General features: G+C 36.7%; 1 protein-coding gene across 1 annotated transcript in view; it reads right to left on the bottom strand.

The window, feature by feature from the left end:
• The window catches only part of sec63 (SEC63 homolog, protein translocation regulator), a 131,322-nt gene that overhangs the window by 11,213 nt on the left and 92,838 nt on the right, over window positions 1-27,271 (bottom strand). Inside the window, exons 13-19 of the mRNA XM_028797624.2 lie at window positions 24,397-24,544; window positions 18,477-18,559; window positions 14,997-15,059; window positions 11,739-11,915; window positions 4,194-4,355; window positions 2,410-2,511; window positions 2,199-2,297 (exon numbers count right to left, since the gene is read on the bottom strand). Of these exons, the coding sequence (XP_028653457.1) occupies window positions 2,199-2,297; window positions 2,410-2,511; window positions 4,194-4,355; window positions 11,739-11,915; window positions 14,997-15,059; window positions 18,477-18,559; window positions 24,397-24,544 (834 nt within the window). The remainder of the gene's footprint in view (window positions 1-2,198; window positions 2,298-2,409; window positions 2,512-4,193; window positions 4,356-11,738; window positions 11,916-14,996; window positions 15,060-18,476; window positions 18,560-24,396; window positions 24,545-27,271) is intronic.

The following is a 27,271-nucleotide window of genomic DNA, read 5'->3' as shown; positions in this document are numbered from 1 at the left end:
CAGGTTTCCTAAATGAAAAAGAAAAATTTGATAGAAACTATACAATTTGTTTTAGCAGATACACCAAAACTCATATTTGGTTTGGATCATTTAATGTGGTTTAAAACAGTTTTGCCCTTCCAAAATGCTACTTTAGAAAAATAAATCTTCTAAAAGTTCAGTAAATATTAAAAGAAATTCTAATTAAATTAAGCAGACTTATCTCTGCCAAAGCACCAAGAACATAAAAGATCAATTAACACTAACCTCAATTCAACATGTCTGGTGGATTGAACCATAGAAAAAGAATTTAATTATTGTAAAAAAATCAATCAAATAAATCAATGGAAAGGGAATGCTGGCCCATAATGATATCCGCAGTTAACACTTTTTACACTTTACCTAGTTTGTATAACTGATGAAAACAGATAAACAGGCAATTCCCAAGTATTTTTCCACTATCTCCTTCTTTTAAGTAACCAATATCTATGAAACAATGTTTCTTTGTATCACTATGCCACAATTAACTATTAGAAAAATAGTTTAGTTTTACATATCAATTTAATAAAATGTACAGTAAAATTCAGTGTAACATGTAATATACAGTAAAACCTTGGACTGCAAGTAACTTGATCTGTGAGCGTTTTGCAAGACGAGCCAAAATTTTCAATAAATTTTAACTTGATAAACGAGCAAGGTCTTGCAGTACAAGTAGTATGTATATGCTTTGTCTGCCGCATGTCGCGTGATCACCATTGAGCAGATAGTAGTTCTCTCTCCGCGGGACTGTGGGTAAATTCCAGTGAGCCAACAGATAACAGTGATTCCGTTAGTTATAGTTAAAGTTGTCCTACACAATAACCCTCCTCCTCCTCTCCTCTCTCTCATCTCTGTCACACCAGCCATGATTCTTTTCAAAGGTAAAGTCCAGGTTAATTTGCTTTATGCATTTTTCTTTTATATTTTGTATTAATCATTTTTATATAAATATATTTGGGTTGTAGAATGAATCATCTGAGTTTTTCATTATTTCTTATGGGGAAATTTGCTTTGATATACGAGTGCTTTGGATTACAAGCACATTTCTAGAATGAATTATGCTCACAAACCAAGGTACATCAAACATAATCAGTTAGTATTGCTAAAAATGAAAACTCAGACTCTTGCATTTAAAATACATTTTATCACTGTTGCCACACTGATACTCTGCCGAGAAACTTCTCTATTATAATAAAAAAAACCTGGGACGAGACAAGACTTTTTCAGAGAGATACTTTAACGTCCCGCGAGACGAGACTTTGTGCCAAGAGATTTAACCATGCCTGGGGCCGGAAATAAAAGACAAAAGAGTAGATGACAAAGTAAAATGAATAGTAAAGAAGTAGTAAAAATAAATAGTAGTAAAGAATTCAAAAACGTTGGCATGATACACATGCAGAGCAGGTTAGACATAATGAAAGTACTAAAATTCGAAAGTCTCAAAATTATAGTAAAGATCGCATTAGCACAAACAAACAGAAATTATTACTCAGTGAAATAATGGAACAGCGAAAAGAGATCGAATATATTGTTCAGATTTGGAGACTTGATTGTTTAATTCGTGTTGCCATCAAGGAAAAGTAGTGTTACTTCCCAATGAAGAGGCGTATCCGTGAGAATTTAAATATTTTTTGTTTGGTGAAAGTGAAATCTACACACGCGAGCGGCAGACGCGAAGTGGCTGGCAAGTAGCACAGGCTTGGTTGGCGAGCGAAGCAAGCAGGGCCCCCTAGTCAATATAAAATTAATGCTAAATTACAAAAAACCTCTAAACAGAACAAGAAATTGTTAAGCATTTAATGAAAATTGAGCATATACAGAATTTCATATTGCTGCATTTTTAAAAATATCACTCTTACAGAAATCACAATGCTTTTTGTTTGCTGTCAAGCAAAAATATCTTAGATGGCACTTTACTTTTTTGTAACACAAGTATATGTAAAACTACAAGTATATGATATATAAAACACTATGGACAAACTATGCAGTAGAAATTTGACTACTGGATGACTTAATTTCCCTTATGTTTCCTTGTTAAGGAAATAAAAATCACAACAGCTAATTAAAACATGAAGTATCATGGCTGGAGTTTATAAATGTAATACATGTTTTAATATGACTACAAATACAGTAGCCAATTTTACTTTCATGCAACTTAGCAAAAAGTCGATTATGCTCACCTCTTCAGTTTCCTTTAGTGTGCAGACATGATAGGGCATAGATATTAAAGTTTGCTCTTTTCGGTCAGCAATATAAAGCCACCACCATTCCTGCTTTTCCTGTAGAAGAGAGCATAAAACAAAATCTCACTTCTCATGACAGGGCTAAATTAAATTTTCAAAATTTAAAATAAAAAAGCATAGAAGTGAAAGCAAAGAAATTAGCTCTTACCTCTGGAAAATACAAACTATAAACTGGATGTGTTATTTTTGACTTAGTTTCTAGAAGTGCCCTCTCTCTCCTTTGGATACTTTGCTGTAGTGCTTCCCATTCCTAATAGTAACGCAAAAAAAGAATACTCTTGTTACTGAGTAGATATTTTAAAATATATAAAATTCATAAGACAACATACCACTGTAAGAATTTGCCAAAAAAACAGACAATTAAAGTCTATGTGCAAACCAAAGAATCTCAAAATGTACTGCAGAGTTTAGCGCTACTGCTCAACAGCTATATGACCTTGGGCTTTTCTGATTACAAGTGAACATGTACATTAGTTTGCTCTGTGTTACTCTTGTACTCCATCCAGGGGTGATATCTGCCTTACACTAGCTAAGCTGTCAAGACTGAATTAAAAGGGATTATATGATAAGGGATGGACAGAAAAATGGTGAATCTTGTGGCAAAAATAAGCTTTAATAACTCCACCATGTGATCTAACAGGAGTACACAAAAATCAGTTAGAGGCTATTTAGAAATTACAAACATTACAAAACCAAGTAATAGTTTTATACTTCACATTTTTACAGAGGATAATGAGATGATTTATTACTTTATTCTGGTAGGTCTAAATCCTTTTCACACTATACTGTTATACAGTTGTATTGTCTATTTATGGTTTGTTTCTGTTGTACCTTGTTGTATGTTGCTACAGTGCATCCAGAAAGTACTCACAGCGCATCACTTTTTCCACATTTTAATATGTTACAGCCTTATTCCAAAATGGATTAAATTCATTTTTTCCCTCAGAATTCTACACACAACACCCCATAATGACAACGTGAAAAAAGTTTACTTGAGGTTTTTGCAAATTTATTAAAAATAAAAAACAGCTATTTTCCTATTTCAAACTTAATAAAAAAAACACCTCTCTCTTATTGGAGACGGCTTGCACTGATGACAGATGTTATCTAACCAAAAAGATGATGGCACTAATCTCAAATGTAGGCAATATTTCTGCATCTTACTATAACAATTCAATTTTAAAACTGAAATTATAATAAATATTTGAATATATTTATAATCTGTGCATAAATGAGATGAACTTAGTTTGCAGTGTGCTGCATACTTTATTTTTACATGATATTTAAAATTGTTTATTTTATATCAAACTATTCCTTTTCTATAACAAAGAAAACAAAAATGAATGCTTTTTTGACTTAAAAATTGATGTAACCATTTTCTTTAGCTAATTCTTTAGCTATTCTAACATTTGTGGTTACCACTGTTCCTCTTACACTTCTCACCAGAGATTTAAAAAGGTTCAGTATGCCATCTAAACTACTTTTGTACTTGCGTAATCAAATGTGTTACTTCTAAAAGACTTTAAAAATGCATAAGACTTCAAAAAGGTACTGGTCCTCAAGTATACTGGAATGGCTCATAAAAGCTTGACAGCAGTATAGAGTGAGGTAGAGTAAAGCAAGTGACTAAAAATGTACATAAGAAAGAAAACACTGACTATGGAGTTATAATAGATATTTATACCCCTGGCATGAAAAAATGGTACACAAAAATAATCTAAATTAGAGGTAAATGAGGACCATATTTTAATGTTTATAAATAAAGTTTAACAGTACTACTGACAAATTAAACGAATCTGATACCTAAAAATAATGATAGGATACATTTTTAAATACAGAACAGTAGCACTGATAACACTCTTTTGAATATATCTAGAGAATTAATAAAATAATACAAAAAATTATATTAACTCAGTGTATCTTATATCTCACCTCTTCATCATCTCCACCAATTTCATCATTCTCTGTTTCACTCTGCTTGTCACTCTCATCCTCCCTCTCACTTGGAGAATCCTTATTTGCATCTAAATCTTCTGAATCACTTCCCTTCTCTGAAACGTCGTCTTCTTCTTCCTTCGTATAAGTGACTGCATCCTACAGAAAATATTAAGTAGGTGGTTAGATAAAGTAGTAAAACATTTTCAAACTCCTGTTAAAATAAAAGCAAAGTAAGTTAATAGCTTTTTGTACACATTACAAGTTTTTTTTTTTTTTTTAACAGTAAAAAATGCAAATAATTTACCCGATAGTTTTCTTTTTCACAAATGCTCCCTTTAACTTGATGTACATTCATACATTTTTCTTTCTGACTTTATCAGAGTTGACGAAGAGAAGCTACATCATACACTTCTATGCTAGTAATAAAAATCTAATGGAGCAGCTAGGTATTATTTTTTACAATCAATTTGATATTCACTTTAAATTAATATACCTAACGAGTTTTTTTTTCTTTTTCATAAAAAGTGCAAATTTGAGGCTTTGGATCATACACATAATAACAATTAATAATTATAATCTCTGTAACACTGACCTGAAAAAAGTGTGAATCATTTTAAAATAATAATTATAATAAATAAAATATAAAAAAACAGTGAATGTACATGAGTGATTAACACAGTTTGTGTCAACTATTTTACATAACACAAAGTTTTGCTAAACCTGAAGGGTAGACATAAGCTCATGATTTTTTCTATATTTGGTTAGGCTCTCTGTCAGAGGAAAGTTTTCTCCACATTTCAAAAATATTGGCATAACACAATTATGTTCTTACTATAAAATCTGAAACAATATAATAATGCCTTTAATTGTTTCACTTATTTATTTTTAATGCGGCATCATTAACTTGAGATTCAGTTTCAATGAGAAGCCATAGTTCCCTGATGTCAGTGCAAACTTAGGACAACAATTTTTGGGCACAAGATTTTACATGGGTGAAGATACACATGGTTAGAAAAAGCACACATCGAACAGCCACTGCAGGGCTCCATGTGTGCAGTTTGAAGTAGAAAAAAAGGCAATAGTTACAATGTTAACTAGGTATGGGTTGAACCAAACTAAACTAAACCCTAACCACACTAATCCCTAATGTTAACAGATCACATTAAACCCTAACCATCTTAAAACTGCCATTCTAAAACTGTATTGATGTTATGTCCTAAAACTGCAAAAAGCTCATAGTGCCGATTACACTAAACTCTAAACACACCATTTAGTAACCTTAACTTCTGTAGGTTTCCCTAAAGTGTGCCTATTTCTCTTGCACGATTTGACTCAAAAACTAATCAGCACATAGTCATCTCATAACGGATTTAAGTTTTGAGTTTGGTATTTTTCCGGCCAGCTGTTTTAGCTCTAGACTGTCCTCAAGAAACTGTGATACAGACACACACACACCCATCATCGAGAGATCAACGTTTTTGGTATCAGGGAACCCTAACATGTCAAGATGACTTGAAAACCAGAGATCAAAATTTCTGACAAACCTAAAGCTTTCCCTCCTCCCCCACAGATGACAGGTTATGGAGGGGGAGGGCACAAAGCAAAAAAAAAAAAAAAAAAAGACCACAAAAACAATACTGAAGTTATTTCTGTACGTCCAGAATTTGATGAGGGCGATAATCTGCTTTTAGACTCTGATGTCAACAAAGAGTTGTGATGTGTAGCAATTTTAAATCAAATTTTAATGATTACAAAGGGTATGTGATCAACTTATCCAACCAATTTTTATTTTTTAAATTTTTGATCATTGGGAACATACATGGATGAGGCACCACATTAAAACTACCTGCCTGATATTGTGTAGGTTCCCCTCGTATCAGCAAAATACCTCCGACTCATCAAGGTATGAGCTCAAGGTATGAGAAGGTGTTCTGCGTTATCTGGTGGGAAGACCTAGACTCAGATCCTTTAAATCCTGTAAGTCCACAGAATCTTGCTCGGATTGGGATCTGGGGAATTTGGAGGCCAAGTCAAACCCTTGAACTTTGTCATGTTCCATAAACTATTCCTGAACAACTGTTAAGTGTGTCAGGCTGCATTTTCCTGCTATCACAGAATATTGCTGTGATTGGATGTATGTGGTCTTTAGGTAGGTTGTACATGTCCAAGTAACATCCAAATGAATGCCAGGACCCCAGGTTTCCCAGCAGAATATAGTCCACCGCATCACACTACCTCTGCCAGCTTGCCTTCTTTCCATAGTGCATCTTGCTGCCATCTCTTCCGCTAGGTAAATGACGCACACACACCTGGCCATCCAAATGATCTAAAAGAATATGTGACATGATTCATCAGACCAGGCCACCTTCTTCCACTGTTCCATGGTCCAGTTCTGATGCTAAAGTACCCTCTATAGGAGTTTTCAGTGGTAGACAGAGCTAAGCATGGGCATTCTAATCAGTCTATGACTACCAAGCACCATATGTCCGAGCTGAAATGCACTGTGCATTCTAACACCTTTCCCTCATGGCTGGCATTAAGTTTCTCAGCAATATGTGCCTTCCTTCCCCATGTGTATCAATGAACCTTAGGCACCCATGACCCATTTCACCAGTTTTTCTTCCTTGAACCACTTTTGGTAGGTACTAGAGGTCTACATGGGCCTGAAACAGACCTGAACCCGTGACCCTGTGACCTAACCAGACCCTGCCAGACTGGAGCTAGCAAATCTGAAGACCAAACCCAACACAAAACAGACATCATATTGTTCTCAGTGACCCTAATTTACTTTTCATACTGTGATAAACTCAGCAAATATAAATACTGTGCAATTAGATCAGCAGTGTAGCCAAGGTGGTCAGCACCACAGAAAGCAAAATGTCTACAATGAAATGCATATATGTGATACTGGATGACATTCCTCAATAAACAAGGGGGCTCCGCCCCCTGCTCGCTTCGCTCGCCTACCCCCGGTGTTGGGTAACCCGAAATACATTGATGAATGTATGAGATATATTGGAGTGTAAAGGTGTAGATGACGAACAAAGGAAGTATATTCATTAATCCTAATGAATGTTCACTAATAGTGGACTCATTACAGAATGCGTTGTCAGTTAATTGGCGGAATTGTTTAGCGGCCGTCTGTCGTTCCTTTCTTTGCCGTTTATCTATTGACTCTGCTGTTTGTGAGGCGCGTTGTAGGCGCCTACGTTCATTAATTGTATTCAGGCGGGCTCGCTTCTGTATGTCCGTTAGTTGAGATGTTTCGTTATGGAGCCGTGACTCCTTTGGTTGTGTTGTTTGAGAAGCGCGTTGTAGGTGCCTGCGTTCATTTGTTTTATCCAGGCGGGCTCGTTTTTGTAGCATCGTTAGTCAAGCTCTTTCTTTTTGGAGCCGTGCCTGCTTTGCTTGCGGCATTTCAAACGCGCGCTGTAGGCACCTGCGTTCATTGATTTTATCCAGGCGGGCTCGTTTTTGTATCTCCGTCAGTTGTGGTCTTTCGTTTTGAACCCGTGCCTGCTCTGCTTCCGCAGTTTCAGACGCGCGTTGTAGGTATCTATGCACATTGTATTTGTCCATGCAGGCTCGTTTTTGTAGTTCCATTAGTCGAGCTGTTTGGTTTTGGAGCCGAGACATTTTTGCTTCTGCGGTTTCAGACGTGCGTTGTAGGCACCTACGTCTATTGTTTTTATCCACGCGGGCTCGCTTTTGTAGCTCCGTTAGTTGAGCTAGATTGTTTTGGAGCCGTGACTGTGACTCCATTAGTTATCCGTTGTCTACCGTTAGTAATATGGATAATTGCACTTACTGTTAATACGGAGCGTTTTCTGTGGTTGTACTGTTAATAATGCATCACTGTAATGTGATTCACATATGCTATATGGTTTGGACGTGTGAGGATGCCGTACCTTTAATACAGAGAGTTTGTTTATTCTTATTACCCGGACCATGCTGTGTAGTGTGGACGTTTAGTTCAGAAGCGTGTTGTAGGTGCCTGCGCCTTTCGTACTCTCTTTGTGGATCTTTGTGGACCCCGTAGTGTCTTCCGTTTGACTCTGGGGTGCAGTGCAGAATCCTCTTTTCTGTGTGGCGTTAGTTGAGCTATTTCGTTTTTGAGCCGTGACTCCTTCATTAGTTGAGCTCTTTCGTCTTTGAGCCGTGACTCCTTAGTTCGCGGTGGATCAGACTTCGCTTGTGGTTTATGAGACGCGCGCTGTAGGCGCCTGCGCACTATGTCTCCTGCGCCCATGCCTTCCGGTTTACCATTCTCGGTTAGTAATATGGATAAATGACCAAGTATGATACTTTTGTCTCATTTGTTTAGCTGGGTTATCCATATCTACTTTTAGGACTTGTGTGAAAATATGATGATATTTTAAGTCATAATTATGCAGGAATATGGAAAATTCTGAAGGGTTCACTAACTTTCAAGCACCACTGTATTCTACCAATAACATACTAATGTGCAGTTTATTACAAGATGTATTGTTAAAAGATATGCAGTAAAGCAGAATGGCAGGAGTGTAGACCCATTTCTAGTAGGCTTAAAGTTACTTTAAAGCAGTGGTATTGTGCAAAAGCTCGACTGTTAAAAAAAACACCCACGCAAAGTATATAATGGATTGATGTATCTGAGCAATTTAAAGGACACATTTCCCTGTGACTTTAAAATGATTGGTTCTGAGATTGTTGTCCACAAGATGACATTCACATTAGTTTCCAATCTGGTTTTGCTATTGCAATGTTTTTGGTAATATCAGACATTCTAAATTATCTATACTAATCTCTCTATCTGTGATTTATGAATGGGTAACCATCACTTAGGATATGCAGACATAAGGTACCAGAAAGCCATGTATTTTCTTGTTTTTGCTGCCTTTCAAAAAATCACCATATGCAAGCTTTCAAGGCAATTCAGGCCCCTTCTTCAGGCAAGATGTTGTCTCGAAAGCTTGCAAATGGTAATCTTTTTAGTCAGCCAATAAAAGGTGTCATTTTGCTCGAAGTTTCTCTACATTCATAATGTCTAACAAAGGTACAACACCCTAGTACTAAAAAATCACCAGCAACACTGATGCTACTCTGTAAACTTTGTAATACAGTCGATTCCGCTTAATTGGGCCACCGGTTAATTGGGGCAGCCGCTTATTTACGCCAAATCTCAAGGAATGAAAACCAAAATAATAAACTAATACATAATTTAAACGCTTAATTGCAACAACATTCCGCTTAATTGGGACAGTAGCAGACGCGTGCTGCAAGTTAGTCATCTATCGTCGCCCGTCGAAGAAGCACTGGTAAGTTTAGATAGTACAATCTTAGAGTGGAGTAGCACATGTCTGCTTAATAGTCTACCGTCACCACTACCGAACCGTATTCAGTTACCCCTACACCACCTCGCATGTACGTATAACGTAAATAAACTTTTTTTTTGTCAATTTTATTTATAAAATTATAATCCTTGCCAAGATGCTAAGAAATTATTTTACACTTTCAAGTAAAATTGCTTTGTTGGATAAAGTTAAAAGCAAGCCATTTAATACAAGCCATCGTTGGCTCGCTGAGATAACTGGTGTACCAAAATATACCATAGTGCGTCTCTTACAACAAGAAAATCAACTGCGTGAGGAATGGGCATTACAGAAAAGACGAACTGCAAAGGACAAAGTACAAACTTACAAAAACAAAAAGACAGACTACACTTCATGCATTTTTGCAGCATTAAATTGTATGTACATACCTAATATTTTACTTTAGAATTTATTATTATGGGCGGCACGGTGGCTCAGTGGGTAGCGCTGCTGCCTCGCAGTTGGGAGACCTGGGGACCTGGGTTCACTTCCCGGGTCCTCCCTGCGTGGAGTTTGCATGTTCTCCCCGTGTCTGCGTGGGTTTCCTCCGGGCGCTCCGGTTTCCTCCCACAGTCCAAAGACATGCTGGTTAGGTGGATTGGCGATTCTAAATTGGCCCTAGTGTTTGCTTGGTGTGTGGGTGTGTTTGTGTGTGTCCTGTGGTGGGTTGGCACCCTGCCCAGGATTGGTTCCTGCCTTGTGCCCTGTGTTGGCTGGGATTGGCTCCAGCAGACCCCCGTGACCCTATGTTCGGATTCAGCGGGTTGGAAAATGGATGGATTTATTATTATTTTTTCTTCACAGCTTACTGTATATTATTTTCTTATAATTTATATTTTGGTTCAATAATTTTATTAAACTATTGAAAGAAAATTATTTATTGTTTAATTTTATGTGGAATTCGCTTAATTGGGGCAGCCGCTTAATTGGGACAAAATGTCCTAGTTATAATGTGTCCCAATTAAGAGGAATCGACTACATATAAATGTATTTTATCAGCATGCATTTCTATTTCAGGCCAATCTAATATTAATTTTTGTACAGCCAGTAAAACTGAACTTTTTAACAGTTATGAGCATTGTGTTAGGGTGGTGTTATTGTCCTTAATGCTTCTGCAGAATTTTGTAATGCCGATAGTAAAACAAGGCGGTCCACTTAACAAACAAATGATTTTATGTAGTCAACGTGCATAGGCAAGAGAGTAAGCAGTTTAAATAAACAGAATCAGTGTCATATATTATTACTATTGCAGTGAAACTCATCTAACACATACTACTGATACTAGTATTAGTAATAGTACTTTTGGGGCACATTTTTCCTCTGCCCTTTTATTTACAAAAAATCAAAACTATTAAAATTGGGGATATTTTTGCCCCTGAGTAATTCTAATTCTAATGCTAATATAAAATATTGTGATTTGATTCTATAATATATTTATTCAATCTTTTACTTAACTGCAGAAAATGGATGCACTGGCCATTTAGTTAAAAATGTTAATCTGAAAAAGATGTTAATCAGAGTAACCCTTAACCCTGTTCATACCAATTATTTTTTTAAGAGTGAAAAGGAATTTCAAGTATCTCATCATTCAACTCAGTATGACTGGTAACCTTCTACAGTAGTTACAGTGCTAATACAAATGCATTTGTACATAAAATTACTTTTTGGCTAGGAAAGTCCTTGTAAGAAGAATGCTTATGTTTAAAGTAGGCTGTAAAGCTATAATTGATACTTAAATATTTCATATTTAAAATATAATTTAATATTTTCTTAGTAAATGTTTATATTCAAGTAAAATGCATTAATTTCTTTCGATAGTACGTCAGGAACAAGGACCACAATATGGCTTGACACATGTCCTTTCTGTTCTGTGTATGGCAAGCAGTACAACAGTACAAAATAGCAGCTCCAGATTCATCTTCCCACACCCTCTCATGGAACTAAAATTCTAGACCACAGTACTTTCTTAGATTCTACAAACTTTGTATTTTTTTATTTATGTATAATATTATTATGAATCTGATGAAGGCAATAATTGCTGTTACTAATTTTGATTGCGTATCTTTCTATTTAAAAGACTGGCACTGTAAGCAGGCATGTCATTGTACGACTGTTCAGAGGTGCACAAAATGCTAACCTAAACAATTTTATCCTTGTATACATTATTTTTTTTAGACAGGCTACTTACATTAGCAGAAACTGTGCCATTGAGCTGTTTTTGTTTATCCTGTTTCGGCTGCTGCTGCTGCTGCTGAGAGGGTGGTTTCTTCTTGGTTAACTTTTTTTTTTTGGACTTTGGAACTTTCTTGGTACCTTTATTTTTGCTTTGCCATACTTTGCTTTTATTCTTACTTGGGTCTCCTTGCTGTTAAAAAAAAAACACAATAATCTAAGACAATGTCAGGGCTATATAGATGAAAATATGAAAATGAAATATAAAAAATGAACTTAGATCTGAAAAGCCAGCATGCATTGCTAGGAACTTACTATATTAGGGATAAAAAATGTACTTGTGCACTGCTTACCTGGGAAATGTTTATAGCTAAACCGTGCATAACAGAAAAATTCTACCACCAGCATAACTTCAACATTAGGTGCAGTAGAATGTAACCATATTGGAAGAATTACAGAAATAGGCTTGAACATAACAGGAAAAAACATGTTAAAGTAAGATCCCTTACATCTTCAAGATCTCCTATAAAAATGCATGAGACATTATGTATTCTCAAAAATATATTTAAAAACATTCCCTTCAGCCATTTTCTGGCATTGAATTACAAGCATGTGATTTTTCACTTGGATGTGAAAGTATACTAGATATGAAACTATTAGTTATGATGTAAGTTAACTTTGATTTTGTTTGCATAGTTTCATCAGGCTGCATTAAAAGCATTTTTAAAAATGACCTGAAATGCCTTAATTTGTTATGTTCTATTACTACAACTAATATCATGATTACTAAGGTTACCAGGATAAGCGGGTTACCAAAATAAATGGATGGATTAACTAGCAATACCCAAAAACAGTCAAGTTATCAAGCATCAACCAACTTTAACCCTTCATGGAATAATTTTTCAGAATACATTCAAACATTTAGCTTGGAAACCAAAGTAAAATAATCTTCAATAAATCTCATTTAAATATGGAACTTTTATCATAGGTTTTAAAAACTGCTTGTGTTTTTGTTGAAAACAAATTGATCAGTTTTAAATGTACTTTGTTGTATAGAAACAAAATGGACTGTTGCTTAATTGATTTTATATTCAGCATATAAACAAAGAATCCTGCCATTTAAACTTCATGCAATGTTTTACACAACAAAATTTGCCTACATACAGGTAAAATTCCGTTAAAACGAATATCTTTACAACAAAATTTTCATTACCACGAAGTATTGTTATGGTCCCAACAGTTTCCCCACATGACATGAGTCTATAGAAATCTTGTTACTACGAAATACATTCACCAGATACTTTCATTACAACAAAGTGCCCAAAAGACCTTGAAATGCCTGAATGAATCATCCACAGAGCAGTTAGTTCTGTGGTCACAGCTCAGTTGTGCACAAAGATCCCAAAACGGAAACATTGTAAAACTTTTTTCTTTCTTTGGACTTTCCTCGTACTGTTTTTTTTTTCTGTATTTTTCAGTGATTTTGCTTATTGCTTGTCAATATTTGAAAAAATCCATTGGAATTTAACTCATTGTCACCCTCCTATAGAAATGGCAGACACAAAAAAACAATAACAGTTGATATTAGAAAAAAAACTTTAAAATGTATGAGGCACTTAATTCCGGCAAAAAGAAAAAAGATGTTGCTGGTGAATTTCGGAATTTCACCATCGACACTGTCAACTTTCTTGAAAGACCGAGCAAAAAAAGAAAAATTTTGGGTTGCAAACGTATGCGAACTGCTGCATTTGAAGACGTCGAAAAAGCCGTTTTTATGTTATTCAGAAACATTCCTATTAATGCGGCACTCATTCAAAAAAATGTGAGGTTTCTAAACTCTCTTGGCACCTCCCCCAACTGGACAACACACCTAAGAGCATCCCGAAGTGTGATTGCCACGTCTGTGGAAGACTGTTTATCCATTGTTGGGGCAACAGCAGGCTCACAGCTCTGCTGCTGCTTTTCACCAAAGCAAATGGAAAAAGATCTCAATGGGTGATGCAAGATACATTGTAAATGCTGGGAACGGTATTACTTGGCCACTAACAAAGCCACATCCCTGCCTGACTGCTGTGTCTGTTTATAGGAGGGTGGCAGATCACACTACAATAAATAACCGTGCTGTTCCTGTTTCAAGCTGAATAAAGCTGGTTTTGCTAAAGTACTGAGAAAAAGCCTCGTGTTTTGGGGTGCAAGACAGGGACTTATAGCGTGACCACGACCTTTAAGGATTTGCTTCTGTGGCATCTCACTGCAGCGCTGTGAGCCTGCTGTTGCCCTGCCCCGGCAATGGACAAAAATCTTCTAGAGAAGCGGCAATTGCGCTTCGGGACACACTTCAGCGTGACGTTCCCATTTGGGTGTGGGGTGGATCCCAAAAGAGTTCAGAAACCTCACAATATGAAGAAGAAGAAAAGGATGATTCGGCTTCTGATTGATAACTGTGCTGCCCACAACATGCTTCCGCATTTAGATAATGTTTGTTTTGAATTCCTCCCACTTAATTGCAGAGCAGTGCTTCAGACACTGGATTTGGGCATCATTCGCACCCTGAAAGTGTATTATCGCAAGGAAATGCTGAGAAAATTTCTCGTCAGGATAACTTGAAGACAGAAGATTAAAATTAATGCAGTAATTAAGCTATTGAAATGATTGCAAACACCTGTACGCAAGTTAAAGAAAGCACTAAAGTGACAAATGCAGAATCTCATTACTACAAAATTTTCATTACAACAAAATATTTTTTAGGTCCCTGGCAGTTCGTTGTAACGGACATTTACCTGTAATTCGTTGTTTTACTTTACTTTATGACTTTTTCAATGATTTCTTATATAAAACAAATGTATTCAAAACCTATACACCCCCAGAGAAATTTTATCACCAATAAGTTAACGGTGGTCAAAACAAAATGCCAAATGGGAAAACGTTCAGTGAGGATTAGTCTACTTTATTAATTGTTTTAGACACAAAAGCTTAAAAAACATTTTGCTAACATTTAAATTAATATTAAGACTTCACATTAACTGATGACTCTATAACCTTTAAATCTAATAAATTCTTCAACAGTACTTATAAAATAAGAAACACACTTAGTTAATAAAACAACAATCATAACTGTCAAATGACTGTGACAAAAAATAATCAGATTCTTTAGAGGTGTCATGTACTAATATACTTCCTTTGCACATACTGTACCATAGGATAAAAATAAGCTATTTCTCCTGGGGAGTGGGTTTGCTTTGTGAGAAAGTCGCAAATTTTAACTTATACCTACCCCTTCTTCTGCAGTTTGATCTTCTGGCACACACGTGTGTTCTTGCTCCTTTTCAAAAAACTCCTTCAACATGAAGAAGAAAACAATGATTAAATATCACTCGTGCCTTTTGCTCATTTTACTATCAACCCATTCTATATCTTCTTTACAAATCAGACTTCATTTTTATTTTAATACTATTTCTTGTACAAAGTGATTATGACATATGTGCAGATGACAAATGTTTTATTTTGTCTTAAGTCGTACCAGTGCTGGTCAAAGCCCATGTGGAGCCCTAAGTGGGTTTGACAGACATTGCCACTCGTTATTCATATTGGGTAGTTGGTATTATTAGACTTAGGTTTAGGTTTATTTGTCATATATAGGTTAACACAAGGTCAACATACAATGAAATGTGTATGACGAGAAAAACAAGTCACTCAGCCTAGATCCAATAAAGCTAAAAAATAATAATAATAAAAAAAAAAATTACAACTTAAAAATAGACAAGCCATATAAAATAAAATGTGTACGTTTTAAAAGAAGTTATAGAGCAACTTGTGTATGTCCCAATAGGTGTCTGGAGCACATGCCCCTTAAATAGTACAAATGGTGCCTATTTGTACATACTGTATACTGCAGACTGTGCATACGTATTTCTACTTTCATAAATGGTGCCTAGATGGTAACGGTGCCTACTCGGGGTAATCACAGTTTGACAACCAACTGGGCCCCCCTCAGTGTCCAGAGCGCATGCTCCTTAACTATCATAAATGGTGTCCCTCAGATGAAGGCATCCCAGGCGGCCACCTATGATGCCTAATGGATTGACCGTCTCAGAGTTGTAGGGATGGCCTTCTGTGTGTCCATGAGCTGATAAATAATATGCATACAATACATGCAATATGGCCATAAGAGAAGAAGAACAGCAAGTTTTGAACCATGCAAACATAACAGAGGTTCATCTATCCAATGTCTCATATTTGTCATACCTCAACAGAATGGGGAAAACGAAAAAGACGAAAAATATTCTTACAGCGACTGACACTGTGAGGTAGCACATCAAATAGCTGTCAAAATGTGTAAAGCTATTGATATTTTAGAAATCTGAATCCAAGCTGAAAAGTTTTGATACTATTGTGTGATTTTTTATCCCATGATTTCTGGTTGTGTAATTAGACATCATCCGGGTGACAATACCCTGCAACTTCAGTCACTAAGTTTGATGGGCTCACTTCCTTAAAACCGTGCATTCTGCGACCATCCTTAAATGTGTCACTAGGAGTCTGCTTAAAATTTCTATCTAATATAATCACCTTGGTTGAATATACATAGAACAAGCTATAAAAAGAAAAACAGTATATGATGTGAATGCTAATCATAAATAGCTTTTTGGCACTTTCTCTGTTTTATCTGTAATTTATATATTCAACACGCTAACTTGTATTCTTTATAGCTGCTGTGATCATAGAGCTTTGAAATAAAAACATAAGAGTACAGAAAGCGTTATACTTATGTAGTGGATGTTTGTTGAATTTTCTCTCTAGGTTTTACAGGAGAAAGCCTACTACAGAAACATAATGGTACAGATGACAGAACAACATGATCCTATATGGTAGACAGATGAAAGCTACAGAGGCCAAAGCACAAATAAACTGCATACATTACTTGGCTAATTAATATAAAGTCTAACGCCAAGATTTCTAGTCGAGTGAAGCAAACTCCCTGCCATGCACATGACATCAGCTATTTTATTATGGCAGTTTTTTTTGTTTTTTTTGAAGAGATGAAGTTTATTGTAGACCGGCTGTGAGAAACTTTATTCAGGAAGAACTTCCCATAATTCAGTGTGACATAAATGAGATTAAAAAAGAGCAAAGAAAGAATAGTTTTTAGGGCTTTGATAAAATCAGTAAGCCTACATCAGTATAAAGTTCAGCAATAGAACAAGAAATGTAATTTCCCTCTTCTAAACTAATAGAATTTGAAGACTGAAATCTCAGAAATTATATGAACCTTGTAGGCTAAGGAAAATGATTAAAAGAGGACCATTATTTGGGTTTCTGGTAAAACTGTGGCCAGGTATTTTTCATAATTTACATGATTTCTCACAGGAGAATGATAAATATCACAGAATGTACACTCCCAATTGCACTTAGGGCAAATGACAATGTGATTTCCCAATGACAATGTGATTTCCCATTTATGCAGACCACCAGACAGTTCTTGCAGAAGTCCAAAAACCTATTTGCAGAGGTGCAAAGAGTCCCTTTGCTTCTGAAGTTCAGACACAAGTCAAGACAGCTAACAGCCCTATTATGAAAAGGGTCTAGAATGCAAGACCAGAGCTGTTTTTGCTCTACCCAGCATGTAACAAACTTTCTCACATCTCAGGAAATAATGACACTGCATGATCTGAACACCAGTTTTCCTTATGTTCCTGTTGTTCAGTTAGGAAAACTACTTGATTCTTATCTAAGTTTCCACTGGGGCTCTAAGAGTGGAAGGATTATCCTCTGGAAACCATGTACAAAAAACTCGCTTCCAAATAAGATGAAGGCAGGACTTAAAACTGACTCTGTAGACAGGGTGCTATTCGCAGTTTTACAGTCTTGTATGGAAGTGGCTTGGCTAGTATGGTCATGAGCCAGTTATAACCTGAACTAAAGGCTTTGCTTTAATAGAAGGATGAATTATAAATTCATCATACTTGGCCAGAATAGTATGTGTCTGGGGCTAAACCTAACAAACTATTAGCACTGTGGGGCTCTGGAAATGTGATTGATGTTAATGCCGGGGATACCCCCAGTTGGCATTACCTTCTCTTGCACCTGATCATCAATAGTCATGTACCAAGATGGACTTGTAATAACCTTTAGTAGCAAAAATACTCCCTACAAAAAATACAGTGGAACTAATATTCCTGTAGCATGCAAACTCTTCTTGTATTTTATGCAATACAAAATGCCAATGTATTTTAAAAAATTTCTAGGAAACCTCAGCTTTGCTTACCCACAGGAAATGCATATGTATTTACATATAACTCATGATGGATGTTAACAGCAACAAAAACAAGCTATTTAACCTTAAAACTGAATATGGCATTAGACTATGGTTTCTCTTATATTTCATAGTATACGTATAGCTTCATGGAAAAGGTCTCCAAGCCTGGGGATGGAGAACCCACTCAATTTAGCTGCAGAAACATTTTAATAACAACGAATTAATTTTTCAACTGTTTTGTCATACAAAATTAATTTAAATGATTACAATCATGCTATTACTACAAAAAAAAAAAAAATAGTAATGATATGCATATTTCCCCCATTCAATTAAATAAAATCTGACCTGCCTTTTTTATGTTATTTGGACTTTTAAAAAAAAAAAAAAAAGGTGTAAATTATTAAAAAGTACAGGAAACAAATAAGTTACAGAAGATAAGACATCAAAATTGAACATCAAAAAGTACTTCTATGAATACATATGTTTCAAAAATCTTACCATCATTGTTCTTCTTGTTAATGTTACTGTAACTGTAACAATGGAGCCTGCAGTGATATTGTTGCTATCTTCATCATCAAGGACTGCAAAAAAAAAAAAAAAAAAAAAAAAATTATATACATATATTATTTTACTCCAAACATGTACACAAGAAAACATGGAACATCAGGTCCAAATTAATTTTTAACATTTAAATTACTGGATTCTAGGTGCTAATACCCTGTCTTTATTTTGGAACAAAAGGATGAAAGGTGGAGGTCAGGCTTATCACCTCAGAAGGTTTTTTTTTTTTTTTTTTTTGCAGGTATGATGAAGTTTTTTCTTGTCTATAGCTGTGTCTCCCACGTGCTGTTTTTAGCTGCAAATACAAAGGGGTAATTTCTCTCAGAAGAAAACAGAAGATCAGTTATTTTATCATGCTACTTTTAGCTTTACTTTAATTAGTTTTTAAAGACACTAGATACTACAAGCTGAGAAACTCAAATCTACTGTAATGCATGGTTGTCAGACATGGTTGTATAAAAAAATTAAGTGGTGTTACATGTAGTCCACAGGTGGCAACTGTGACCTGTGTTTGTAGATTGTATATGAGGAATGTGATTGATTACAGTATTTTGCGCACTATAAGGCGCACTTAAAAGCCTTTAATTTTCTCAAAAATCCACGGTGCGCCTTTAAATTCGGTGCGCCTTATGTGTGCACTGAGTTCCAAAATCTGTAAAAATGTTGTTGTGCATTTTAGTAAGCGCTCTGCTTGATTGACTGTCAGACCATTTCCTGCCGACATAGGGACGTAGTAATACGTACACTATGAACGCTGGCAGCGATAAACCAATTGCAGAACATTACGTAAAGCCACGTACACTTACCTCCGCCACGCCTACGGCAGGTAGGTATATTGTACTACTGGTGCACTGCGAAACCACATTTGTTTGGCTAAGGACCCTGAAAATGGCATCAGAGAAGAGACATGCTTACGATGCACAATTCAAACTACAGGCTATCAGTTACGCGGTTGTAAATGGGAATAGAGCAGCAGCGAGAGAATTTAAAATCAATGAATCCATGGTTCGGAAGTGGAGGAAGCAGGAGAATGAATTGCGCCAAGTTAAAAAGACAAAAAAGAGTTTCCGCGGGAACAAGGCGAGGTGGCCAGAGTTGGAAGACCAACTTGAACAATGGATTCTTGAACAAAGAGCAGCCGGGAGAAGCGTCTCTACAGTCACCATTCGACTGAAGGCAATAACGATAGCACAAGACATGAAGCTCGAGCACTTTCAAGGAGGTCCGTCTTGGTGCTTTCGTTTTATGAAAAGGCGCCATCTCGCCATCCGCGCACGAACTACCGTGGCGCAGCAACTGCCAGCGGATTACAAAGAAAAGCTGACCATCTTCCGCACCTACTGCAGCAACAAGATTACCGACAAAAAAATCCAGCCCAACCACATCACCAACATGGACGAGGTCCCTCTCACTTTTGACATCCCCGTGAACCATACTGTGGAGAAAAAGGGGACCAGCACGGTATCCATACGCACCACGGGGCATGAGAAATCGGCTTTCACTGTTGTTCTTGGTTGCCACGGTAATGGACAGAAACTACCACCTATGGTCATTTTTAAGAGGAAGACGCTGCCAAAAGAAAAGTTTCCAGCCGGAGTCATCGTTAAGGCCAATCCAAAGGGCTGGATGGACGAGGAGAAAATGAGAGAGTGGCTGAGAGAGGTGTATGTGAAGAGACCGGGTGGGTTTTTCCATGCATCACCGTCTTTGTTGATCTGCGACTCCATGCGTGCCCATATCACCGCTACTGTGAAAAAACAAGTGAAGCAAATGAATACGGAGCTTGCCATCATTCCAGGAGGATTAACAAAAGAACTCCAACCGCTGGACATCGGTGTAAACAGGGCGTTCAAAGTGAAGATGCGAGCGTCATGGGAGCGATGGATGAGAGACGGCGAACACACCTTTACTAAGACTGGAAGGCAGCGCCGGGTGAGTTACGCCACCATATGTGAATGGATTGTGGATGCCTGGGCTAAGGTGTCTGCTTCGACTGTTGTCCGAGCTTACGCGAAAGCTGGAATCATTGCTGAACAGCCACCCGGCAACGAGACTGATTCCGACAATGACGAGAGGGAACCCGGCATGTTTGATGGCGAACTTGCCCATCTGTTCAATTCAGATACAGAAGGTGAGGACTTCGATGGATTTGTGACAACAAACTGATCAAAAAACAATGTGAGTGTATTTTTAAATACGTAGTAGAATAAGGTTTAACTAAACTCATTGTTTTGCTTCTGTTACCTTGTTTTTGCATGCGCCGAATAATACGGTGCGCCTTATGTATGGCTTAAGTACAGAAATAAGCCCCGCAATTGAGAGTGCGCCTTTCAATCCAGTGCGCCTTATGGTGCGCAAAATACTGTAAGTATAAATTGTGACATTTGTAATGTAATTATTTTGGTGAAAGTAGGAAAGTTCTATGACTTGGGTAACATCTTGTGTGCAAACCGAGGTGTGGGCACAGTAGTGCCTACAAGAGTGAGGGGAGCAAGGAAGAAATCTGGGGAGCTGTTCTGATTGTAAAACTGGTGATGACATTAAATTCTACGCAAGTGCCCCAAAAAAAATTACTGAAAGCTGGGTCACTCACTAAACTGCAGTGATAAGTTACTACTTAGGCCGGTTTTATACCTCACGCGACGCATGTTGCAGCGGATGCTCCTGCTATGCAAGTGTTTTACTGTTTATTCTTTTATCCACTGTTTATCCTGTTTATACTGTTTATCCACCAGGTGGCAGTGCGAAATATCATCACGGTGAGAACAGGTTTGGCTTCGCTGTGTTGTGAATTGCCTGGAACACCCATTAAATTCCAATGACACACTACTGCAGTATCTCTGAAAAGGATGTTTAATGATTAAATCCATCAATCCAAGGATGTGTCCATTCCAGCTAGCACTGGGCACGAGGCAGAAACAAACCTGGACGAGGCATCAGCTCATCGCAAGGTGAATGCAAGCACTCACATACACTTACATCATTTTAGTGTCACCAAATCTGCATATCTTTGGAAGGAAACCGGAGCACACCGTGGAAACCCAGCAGGAAAACATGTAAACTCCAGGCAGGTAATATCAGTGAAGTGACTCCCTGCAAGACAGCAGCGCTACTGCTCCGCCATCGTGTCACCCCCATGTTTGTAATCATTAACAGTGTTAATTATTTAAACGAAAATAACGATTTATCTGTAAAATGTAACACACATACTTTATAATGCATTTCATCATTAAAAGTGATATCAAGTACAAATCTAAGGATTCTAAATGTGCAGAGAGTTGGAATATCATACATTTAATGTGTTCAGTGTGGTGATCTATTGCTGTTTGCCACTGCTGTCAGGTCAGGAGGAAGATCCAGAAAAAAAAAAGACGGCACAAAAGATGGTATGTGAGACTTTTAAAATGTATCATGTCATTACGATCGGGAATATACAACGCTTGAATATAAAAGCACCACGAATGCATCTGTATGTCAGCATTTTGCTTCACCACATTGAACCATTCATCAAACATCGAAGTGCACACATCGAACCTACTAGGATTTGCATAGCAGCTTTCTGTCACATGTAGATAGTAAACAGAGACTCTGACATCACGTTCTGACTTTTATCACACTGCCCCCCCGACTTTTTGCTGGTACTGCAACTCGCGCATGCGTTGCATTTAATTTCTGAGGACCTGCACAGAGGACGCGTCAAATGAACGCTGGGAACACGTGGCAGCCATGATGCGTGCACGTATGCGTTCTGAGCATGAAGTATAAACGAGCCCTTACAATGCACAAGATGAAAGAATTAATGCATGCTGCACAAGATGTATATGGTCCTTTGTGTGTTGAGTTGCCTTTTCTGTGCACAACTTTTGTGAAAAGATTCGCTAAAATCTACTAGTGGTTTGACCTTTGTTCTAACCTGGTTAGGAGTTTTCTCAGTAACGTGAGCTTCTAATAGCTGGACTATAAGTATAATTTAATGTGGTATATTTGCATTACAATGTCGGTTGGAGAATTAAATGGAGGTTGCAAGAGAAGAAGGCAGGAAGCAGGTAGAGGATAGCTGGTGCGAATGAGCGAGCGAGCACAGGCTCGCAGGCAGCTGGACAGTGAGCCCTAACAGGGAGTTTGGCCAACACGTAGGGCAGTCGATTGTGGTTGCTCCCACTGAACATTCTGAAGAGTGGGAGTGATCGGAAGAAGGATGGCTTGCCGTGTAAGACTGTGGGAGTCGGGAGGCTTGGGAGTTGGATTCCTCAGCATCCTGGCCGTTGGGGGAACCCAAGTCTTGGTCTGGAGAGAGCTGAACCGAAGCCAGGGATCGGAAAGCCTCCAGATCAGAAGGCAGAGAAGGTCAGCTGCAGGTAGGGTGGCTCCCTTGGTGCATAGCCTGGATGGGAGAAGCAGGGGAATCACCAGTAGAAAGGTACCGGGCTGGTTTTAAAAGGCTGCTTCCAGCCATTGTTTTAACCTCGGGTTTATTAAAAGATTTTTTGCATTGGATTTTAACCTCCGTGATTTCACCTCTGTTTTAATGGATTATTTATTTAAAGATTTGTGAAGCACTACACTATTTATTTGGATGATGTTTTTTTGTTTGTTGATTTTTAATAAAAGCACTTGGCACTTTTGCACCATCCTCTTGCTCCATTTGTTGTGCCTCACTGCCTAGCTCATCGGTGATATTACCGACAGGTGTCGGGTTCAGAGCTCCCAGAAGGAAGATGGAAGCATGGAGTGGAACCCGCATCGTCATAAGAAGAAGAATTATAGTGTCCTAGGACAGTCTTACAACTGGCTGAATCAGCAAAGTAGGCCATAAAGGAACACGAGACTGTCACATGAAAAATAATTAAAAGAGTGAGCAAAAATAATAAGCAGATTTTACGTTATCCTGAGATAAATATTACATTTTGTTATGACTTGTCAGGAAAGGTTAAACATTTGAATTGTCAATTTATTGCCATGGTTTATTCTTCTTAAAGGGACTGACAGGTGTGATCGTTATACAAAATATTGAGTTAACTGGAAATTAAAAAAAAAAATTAATAGAAACGTAGAATTCTTTTTATAAAAGTTTTTTTTACCTAGTTACACGTGCTATATGAGTAATTTAAAATGTAACTGTAACAAACCAAGCACCCCTACCCTCCACACTGCTACTTAAAGGAGAAACTTTTTTTTTTTAAGATTTATTTAAGTTGTTATATATATTATACACACACACATACAGTACATACATACATATACACACTAGTTTTTCATCTGATCATTAATTTCAAATATCCTGGAACATTTTGCTCAGCCTTTGATTTGTGATAAGTTTAAAATATAAATGGTAAACAACAAAGGGGTTTACAAATTATTTCTTTCAAAACAAAAGTGGTGGTGAAAAAAAGCACCACACTTTTATAGGACAGCATACTCAAATGTCAGGTACCTGCTGACATCATATTTCCAATTACACATACAGATAGATGCATACAGTTTCAGCTAGGATGGAATTCACCTAATTACAAAAGACTTCTTTAGAGATCTAGTGCTCACCATAGGTTATATGTTACTGTAAATCAATTAAGTGCTGTTGAGATTTCCAGAAAACACAGTGGTAAATTTATAGGTAATGCTTATTGAAAATGTATGGACACCAGATCACACTCCAACAATGTCACATAATATGTAAGCCTGTCTTTGAAATTGAATTTACAAGTTAACTATGAACTGAAATAAAGTAATAACACTGCAATAACCTTAATATTTTAAGTGTGAACAAATTAAATTACTAAAAAAAAAACAAACTGCACATTTAACTCTGCATTATGTTATTTCACGACCTAGTGAAAGAACATTCATATATTCTTACCTTGGAGTTTAATATCCATATTAATATGAGGAAAACTTCCAATCACTGCCATGACCTCTTCATATTTTTCCTCTCCAAGAAAGCGCAGCATATTGCGCCTATCTGCATCTTTGAGGCTGACTAGATCTTGAATACTTCGAACTTTGTACTATGCACAAAAAGAACATTAAAGTTCTGAATTAAATCTTTGTCTCTTACAATTAATCATTTTTTTTCCAAGATTGTTTAATAAATGCTTCATTACTACTGTTAATATTTTTAAATATTTAAAAAAATCCCCCTCCTCTTATAAAATATGGCAGATAGCACTGTATTAACATGCTATAACAAACCTAAAGGTCCTAGCAGAAGTATTGTAAATAACCCTTCAATTCAATTGTTAGTTTAACCAAAACACATTTAAACTAGCTGTGCTGCCCAACTAAGATTGGCTGAAATCTAAAGTAATCAACAAAGACCTATTGTTTTTTATTTGATACATGGGTTGCCCATTTGGTCTGATAAAATAATATGCACCTAAATCCCTTTACCCCACAGTGGCCTTTTCCTCTTTGGAAAGAGTCACCCATTTTCGCCACTTCTTTTTTTGCCTCAGTAGTTGAACTGAGCACTCTTACAGTTCAAGTGTTCTTCTGAGAAAATGCAATGTTCGTTGTTGAGGAACTGACCTGGTTTAGCGGCTCTAGTCTAGTCGAGTGGGTCTTTGGTTTACTAACATGAGTGTCAATTTAGCATTATTTTCATTTATCTGTTGACCACCACACTAAGTTATCAGTCATCAGCATTGTAGCTACAAACCTCATTCAGGTTGGCCAAGTAGGTGCAAGAAAGCCGCTACTATGCTGCTGTTGCCAGTGTATAACACTGGACAATAGAATAGGCTGATTAAACCAGATTTTTTTGGACACTTTTTTGGTATTAATATTATCATATTTGATTTCTTAATTTTTTGTTTCTTTCTAACCCCATCAAACAGACAGACACACAAATATTACTTGTGTAATTACATAAAGACCAGTATCAGTGATCATAAACATGGTAAAAATGCCCCTAAAGTCCTTGGAACTGAAGAGGTTGTGGTATTGTATTGACTTAGAGCACATTTGAATAAGAACCTTCTATTATGTGGAGCTGTGTAACTACGTCTTTCCAGTGGATTCACCGATCACAACTTTCAACTCTAAAGTCTTTCATTTTAGACCTTTATGCCTTTTAAATCTTCATTCATTTCACATACCTGGTTATTATTTGGTGGTGGAAACAAACTCTTTAAATGTTAATCTTTTTAGATAACTTCAATGATCTGACTCACATGTGTCATTTCCTACTCACGCACATAGCCATATCCTTGATTTATTTATTGCAACAATGGACTTGCCTATATTTCCATCATTACTGTGTTTTGTTTTGAAGCTACACCCTCTATAAAAGCAGTGTATGATGAAAGGTCCGTTACTAACAGGTTCATTACTAGACATTCAGATGCAGAATTTGCAGAATACATAGCTTACTTTCTTCCACTAACTGAAATGGACACTAAAAGTTTGAGTTGAGGGCTCAGTTCGCTTACTGTATTGTTGTTGCCCTACTGCAAACCAAGAACAACTCTGCTAAGCATAAAGAGTCATGTTTTTCTCAATTTTACCAGGTAAGAAAGAATGAAGAAAAACAGAAAGGAAATAGACTAAGTTGGTAAATAAGCACTAAGCAATTGTTTCACTTTTCTAACCTCATTGACAGCAGAAACCATGAATCTATTTTCCTCTTTTCTAGTGTCCAGAAACAGCTAAACAAATTAAGCCAAATCTCATAGAAGGTGTGCAATTTGCTTTATTTTTTTACAGTAAGATCACAAGCACTATTGGTAAATATCATTAAATCTTGTTCCTGTAAATCTGTTGTCCCTAAATAAGGCTGCTGCAAGCACATTTTTCCATAACAGATTTCCAAACAATCACTAAATAGTTTTACAATTGAATTATTCTAGCTGTACTCTTGATCTCACCAAGTTTTGACCTATTTTCAGCAGACATTCTCACCATTGTTAATCTGTCCCTGCAACCGTGAATCTTTCTAAACTGTTTTCAAATTAATATTGAAACAGCAACAGTATAACCATGTGCTTAGAAATTACAGGTCTTTATGTACTCTTCCTTTTCTTGATAAGATTATTGAGAAAAAAGTGGATTTTCATTTGCAGGATTAGCTTAAGTTACATAATATTAATGAACAAATGCAGTCTGGGTTCACAACCAATCATTACTACAAAAAACAGCTCTCCTACAAGACTTAAAGGATCTCTGAGAAAATAAAGGCTCAAAAAGCCTTTCTGTCATAGTACCTCTTGATCGAAGCATCGCCTTAGATACTGTTAATCATATTTTATCTGATTGATTGTAGTACCAGGTAGGTCTATACAGATCCAATTTACATCAGTTCAAGCCATATCTTTATGGTTGTGTATTTTATTGAATAATGGCATTTATTAATCAAAACGTTATATGCCCTTTGGTGTCCTCCAGGAATCATCAATTTTCAGGCTATTGCTAGGTAATAAATATACACTTCCATCAGCTATTGTTATCAGAAGGAAGAATACACACACACACACACACACACGCACTGAACAACTTTACATGGACTGTTGGTGGTTTCTTGAAATGAATACACATTAGAATTAGTACAATTTGTATAAAATTTACTGTGCTAGATATTACTTAACATGTATAATATTAACATGTTTCATATCATTTCTTGATATAATGCTGAAATGTACAGTCCCCATGTAAAAGTTTGAACACTCCTGGCCAAATTACATATATGGTTGAAGTAAAATAAATAAATAAATAAAATATCGAACACAACTTCATATCCT

The sequence above is a fragment of the Erpetoichthys calabaricus genome, chromosome 3 (assembly GCF_900747795.2).
Source record: "Erpetoichthys calabaricus chromosome 3, fErpCal1.3, whole genome shotgun sequence".
NCBI classification, from domain to species: domain Eukaryota; kingdom Metazoa; phylum Chordata; class Cladistia; order Polypteriformes; family Polypteridae; genus Erpetoichthys; species Erpetoichthys calabaricus.
This window is presented reverse-complemented; position numbering and strand designations above follow the sequence as displayed.